This window comes from Myotis davidii, unplaced genomic scaffold (assembly GCF_000327345.1).
Source record: "Myotis davidii unplaced genomic scaffold, ASM32734v1 scaffold534, whole genome shotgun sequence".
Taxonomy (NCBI): domain Eukaryota; kingdom Metazoa; phylum Chordata; class Mammalia; order Chiroptera; family Vespertilionidae; genus Myotis; species Myotis davidii.
Genome location: NW_006286678.1, coordinates 2,125,449 through 2,131,772, shown reverse-complemented (window position 1 = coordinate 2,131,772; position 6,324 = coordinate 2,125,449). Strand labels below are relative to the sequence as shown.

The 6,324-nt window shown below is 38.5% G+C and overlaps 1 protein-coding gene across 1 annotated transcript in view; it reads left to right on the top strand.

The window, feature by feature from the left end:
• Window positions 1–2,927: 2,927 nt before the first annotated feature.
• TGFBR1 (transforming growth factor beta receptor I) overlaps window positions 2,928–6,324 on the top strand; it is a 23,733-nt gene continuing 20,336 nt past the window's right edge. Inside the window, exons 1-2 of the mRNA XM_015560456.1 lie at window positions 2,928–3,180; window positions 5,855–6,085. Coding sequence (XP_015415942.1) covers window positions 3,045–3,180; window positions 5,855–6,085 — 367 coding nt within the window. The 5' untranslated portion in view covers window positions 2,928–3,044. The remainder of the gene's footprint in view (window positions 3,181–5,854; window positions 6,086–6,324) is intronic.

Here is a 6,324-nt window from a genome sequence, read left to right as displayed (position 1 = left end):
AAGCTCCAACTAATTAAGCCACTCGGCCAGGGCAACTTGGCTATTTTTAATGTATTGAGAGATACTTTAACAACAAACTATAAATAGTTGGATTTGTGCTATCCTAAAGGTATGCTAAGAGAGCTTTGGGAACTTACTGAAAGGAGCTGCCCAGTTAGTTATCTTAAGGGTAGAGGAGGGGTTCAAAGTCTTGTTTGAACAGGGTCTTAAAGCAGTGGTTCTCAACCTTCTGGCCTTTAAATACAGTTCCTCATGTTGTGACCCAACCATAAAATTATTTTCATTGCTACTTCATAACTGTAATGTTGCTACTGTTATGAATCGTAATGTAAATCTCTGATGTGCAGGATGGTCTTAAGCGACCCCTGTGAAAGGGTCGTTCCACCACCAAAGGAGTCGCGACCCACAGGTTGAGAACCACTGGTCTTAAAGCTTCAGAGGGTAGGTTTAAACTAGCAGAGAGATAGTATGTGTAAAGACCATGGTCATGAAAGACACAGTTGTCATAATGGTGAGACATGTGTGGCCCTAGATAACTTTTAATGTGAATGGTAAATTAGAACCCAAAAGTAATTTTTAATTGTTAGACCAAATGTTGAACTGTTACTTCATGTACTCTAAGGGAGCTGTGAAGATCTTAGAACTCGGAGAGTATTCATGGCAGAAATTTTATATATAGCAATTACCATATGATATTGTAACATTCTCCTTCACTAGTCTTTGGAACTCTTCAAGGGCTGTGACCATGAGTTATTAATCTTTGTGTACTAAGATTTTGGTAGAGTAACTGATAAAAAAGCTAATACTTAGAAAACCTTGGTTGAATGACTACTTATGGGTAAAAAGGATTCAGGAGAGAACGATGACAATTTCCTATGATGGTGGTTTTAATCTTTTATGGATGACAGACCCTTTGTTATTCTATAAAACTTCTCCTGGAAAAGGCAAATAAATACATACAGCATTTGGCCTACAGTTTTGTGGGATTCATGCGCTCTCAAGTCAGTCCATGGATTTCTGGTTCAGAATCCCTCCTTAGAAAATTATACTCAAGGAACCTATAACCACCACCAAACCTCACCATGAGTAATTACTGTATCTTAACAGTCTTTAAATGTCAGATTATGATAGTGTCTCTTATACTTGCTAAAAAGGAAGAGATCATTGAAATAGCTGAACTATCTATGAAGAAAAACAAAATTTTTGATAATGATTAAGGTAAAACTTTTCTAGAAATAGAATAGACAAGTATGCTAATGAAGCCAGCAACCAAGAATTAGCTGCTTGAGGAGATCCTGACATTTCTGAATTTGGGTTTAGCAGGTGGGAGTATCCAAGACTACTTCCGGCTCGAAGACTTGCTAGAAGGACTCATGGGACTAAGAAAAGCTGTTATACTAATGGTTATGGTTTATTACGGTAGAAATACCCAGATTAAAATCATAAATAGTAAAAGGCACATGGGAGAAGTCCAGGAGAAACTAGGTACAAGCTTCCAGGTGTCCTCTCCCAGTGCAGTGGCACAGGTGCACTCCATAGCTCAGCAATGATGTGACAGCACTTGTCAACCAGGGAAGCTCTCCAGAACCTTGGTATCCAGGATTTTTATTGGGGCCCAGTCACACAGGCTTGCAGCATTCTTATTAGGGAGAATATTTCAAGGATTCAGAGTTCATTTCCTAGGAACTGACCAAGGGCTAGTCCTGAATGAAGAAGGCCTTTCTTGGAATGTGAAGTATTGGAGCAACTCAGGCCTGCGCAGCAAGTTATCTGTTCAGAGACTTAGCTTCGTTCTGGCCTGCCTGTCTGCCTAGCCATTCTTTCTAGATAGTATAGACTTTGGCCTCTTCATAAGTGACCATTCTACATATATGGACTCTTCCTTTTTCCTTGCCAACAAGTAATTGGAAAGTTTGATTTGACTTAAAGAAGTAAATGTGCTTTGTAGTTTCATGAGATCATAGTGAAATGTATGTGCCTATTCTGTTATTCAGTCAATGAGTATTTTTTGAATGCTGCTACATACCAGACTCAGTGCTAGATGTGGATTTACAGAAATGATTAATATGGGTCCCTGCCCTCAAGGAGCTTAGAGTTTTATAGGGGAGAGAAAAACAAAAGTAGCAATTCTGGTAAGCAGTGTGTGCTTTAGGAAACAGTTAATCATTGGAGAGCATATGGTGGAAGGTCTATTTGTGTGTGCACAGAAAGGTATTGGTGATAATTAGGGGAAGACTCCCATGAAGGGGTCACTCCTTGAGTTGAGCCATAAAGATCAAATAGATAGAAGTGAGCATGGAGCTGGTGTTTCTCTAGTCATTTCTGTAGTCATTTCTGTTGCCTGTTTTGTTAGAGCATATATGTATTGTTATCTGTGCATTCGCCTTGGCTTACTGAAAAAGCACCGTAATCCTGGCTAGTAGAGAAATGTCTTTCCCAGGGTTTGAACAAGAGAAAAGAGTGGTGCAATACAAATCTATTTCCATACTCCATTACCATAAGTCCACCCAAATGGCATTTCCAACCGACATTGGAAGATTGTAGTATTTTCATACATTGCTTTTCGATAGGGGGAGTATGTGAATGCATAGTTTTGGACTAGTAAGAATAAGTATAACCAGTAAAAATTTAAATGTACTTTGTTTCAAATGGGAGGGCAAATGCTTGCCTTACCTTGATGATATTGCATGTAACAATTTCTCTATACTTGGAAGCAAAAAAGCTTTAGACAAGAACCTTGGTCCAAATTTTATCATATCTGGCTCCTACATATATGTGCTTCTCAACTCTCCTAAGAGGAATGAAGAGTTTTGTTTTTTGAAAAGTACAAAGAAATTACTATAAGATCAGGACTGTCATATAGTGAATATGGGATAATTTCAAAATATTAACCTTGAGAATTTTTTCTAATAAAATCTTGTTCTCTTTTCCTAGCATTACAGTGTTTCTGCCACCTTTGCACAAAAGACAATTTTACTTGTGTCACAGATGGACTCTGCTTTGTCTCTGTCACAGAGACCACAGACAAAATTATACACAATAGTATGTGTATAGCTGAAATCGACCTAATTCCTCGAGACAGGCCATTTGTATGTGCACCATCTTCAAAAACTGGGTCTGTTACTACAACATACTGCTGCAATCAGGACCACTGTAATAAAATAGAACTTCCAACTGTTGGTAAGTTATTGCATAAGATGTTTTTTCTTCTTCTTGATACTACAAAGGAAAGTCTTAGACTCTGACTATGATTTTAGAACTGGAAGGGATCTTAGAGATTGTCTACCCCAGCTTGTTCAGTTTAGAGGCAAGAACAAACTTGTCCACAAGTGTCAGGGTTATAAGAGTAGCCAAGATCCTGATTCCTGGGTGTGTGTTGTTTGAGAGGTTGATTCCGTGATACTTTCTGCTCACCACAGCAGTATGTGCTCAGAATGTCTTCAGAGTGAATTTCTTCTTCCTTGTTTAGTGCTCTGTCCTTTTAAAGCAATCAATAATGGGTGGGAATTGAAAGCAGCACTAAACAGTCCAGATGCCCTCATTTTGTAATTTCACCTTGCCTTATGAAAAAATGTCCTGGAAAAGCTAGGAATTTCAAGAATAAACTCTTAGGATTAAATTAATTTAAGGTTCTGGTTTAAGATGTCAATCTAAGCACATTTAATTCTGTCCTCAAATTTCTACTGTAGTAATCAAAAAGAATATAAAAATAGGGGGATCTATATTAATGATAGCAGAATTAATGGAAGAATACTGCCCACATGCCTACACTTGTAAGAAACTTTACAATTTACCGGTACCCGTTAGAGAAGGGCAACAGTCCCCAACCTGGTACATGTGATAACAGCAAAGTGCAACTAAGTCTGCAGCATGACCAGGAAGCTCCCTGTGGCCAGGCTCTGTCAGACTCTTAACCTTTCTGGCTCTTTTTGTAAGCATCTGCAATTCTAATATGACAAAATGGTAATTCCAGAATTCTCCACTTCCAAAACCTTGAGAAGGACTCACTTCATTTCTAATGCTAAAAATGCACAAATTCCTTATTCCCAGGTCCTTGATACACAAAGAACAAAAAAATTACCAAATGAAAAGCTTCAGTGGTTTAAAAGGAGTGAACTAAACTGGATAAATCAGAGTAGCTGTCACCCTTTGAAATACACTTACCACATGATAGGGAAGAACTTTCAGACAGACCAAGGTCTATTTTTCAGTTGTTCACTGTAAAATGAGGACAATAAAGATTGACAAGAAAGCAATAAAGATTGCTTTCAGATGAAAAGCTTGATTGATGAATTATTTTTTAAAATGCAGTATTGAAAATGAACAGCAGACTAGATACGATAATTTTATAGTCAAGTGTGAGACAAGCTTAAGGCAAGATGAGCTTGAGAAACCCTTACAATTCAGAGAAAAAGACAGTTTGTGAGCAAATTAAGAGATACAGAGGACAGATCTAGGTGATCCAATATGCTTAGTATAAATATTTCAGAAAAAGACATAAGAGCAGACTTTCTATGCAAAATTAATGAAAAAATACTTATCTAAATACATATAATAAAAGACATACCAATTTCAAGAATAAAGAAAAAATGTATATGCATTCAGCACAAGTGAACACGGATTGACTATAAAAGGGAAAAAAGTTCAGATTTTGTGCCTTTTTTAAATACTAGAGGGCAGTGGAACATCATATAGTGAATGTTACTTAAAATTCTTTAGACAAGCCAAGATTTTTCATATATAAAGGCAAAGGCATCTTTAGATAATTAAGTATTCAGCGTATAAGGACACACATGTACTCTTCCTGAAAGAAATTATTAGAATTAGAATTCTATGTTATAAGAAATAAATCCAAATAAGGATATCAAGAATGGAGAAGATTTGCTATTAAAGAAATGGTGGTGTGCAGTGAACCAACAAGGCTCAGGATGAATGCCAAAATAATTATAATTAACTAGAAACCTGGGGCACAAAATTCCTGCACAGGGCAAGGGTTCCTTCAGCCCGGCCTGCACCCTCTTGCAATCTGGAACCGCTAGCTCCTAACTGCTCACCTGCCTGCCTGATAACCCTTAACCACTCTGCCTGCCTACTTGATTGCCCCTAACCACTCGCCTGCCTGCCTGCCTCATCACCCCTAACTGCCTCTGCCTCAGCCCCCTCCTTGTCTTCATCCGGAAGGTCGTTAGGCTGTCCAGTCTAATTAGCATATTATGCTTTTATTATTATAGAAAACTTTCTGAAACAATGTAAAGCAGTAATTATTAAAAGAGATAAGAACATAAGTGCTCTTGAATTAAAAACTCAAGTGATTAAAATAGAGTAGATAGTATACACATGCAAACTTTATTATAAAAAACAAAGAATATATTTTGCCTGAACAAAATTGATGGAGATAGATACACACACACACACACACACACACACACATACATATATACACACACACATATCTACACTAAACTGAATTGTTTTGGAGTAGTGGGGCTGTATATAGATTTATTTTTATTTATTTTTTTAACTTTTGCTCATCTAGTTCTTTTACTAGTGACCCTGAGAGTAATAAATAGGGAGGTCCTAGAATACTGGTGGTAGCTGGCCTTGTTATTTATTTAGATGGCTGAAAAATGCAGGAAGAACAAGTGAATGTTGACTAAGTTGGTGATCATAAAAGGAGAACCAATGGGAGAAGGCTGAATGACTCACTTGTTCTGGTTTCCAGCCCTCTGAGCTGCTGTAATGAGGCTCTGTGACTAATGGTGGTAGTGGCCAACTACAGGAAATGTGGAGAATTAGGAAATTGTGGATGCCACCTATCGTATTTTTTATATTTATTTCACTTGCCCTATTTCAGGAAAGCCATCACCTGGCCTTGGTCCCGTTGAACTGGCAGCTGTCATTGCTGGACCAGTCTGCTTCGTCTGCATCTCACTCATGTTGATGGTCTATATCTGCCATAACCGCACTGTCATTCACCATCGAGTGCCAAATGAAGAGGATCCTTCATTAGATCGCCCTTTTATTTCAGAGGGTACTACATTAAAAGATTTAATTTATGATATGACAACATCGGGGTCTGGATCAGGTAATGTAATTGTTTTTCCTAAGAAATCTTCTAAAAATTAACTGCATTATTTAATTAACTAGGGGCCCGGTGCACGAAATTCGTTCACTGGGTGTGTGTGTGGGGGGGCAGTGTCCCTCAGCCCAGCCTGCCCCCTCTCACATACTGGGAGCCCTCAGGCATTGACCCCCATCACCCTCCAATCGCAGGATCGGCCCCTTGCCCAGGCCTGACACCTCAGGCCTGGGCAAGGGACCCTC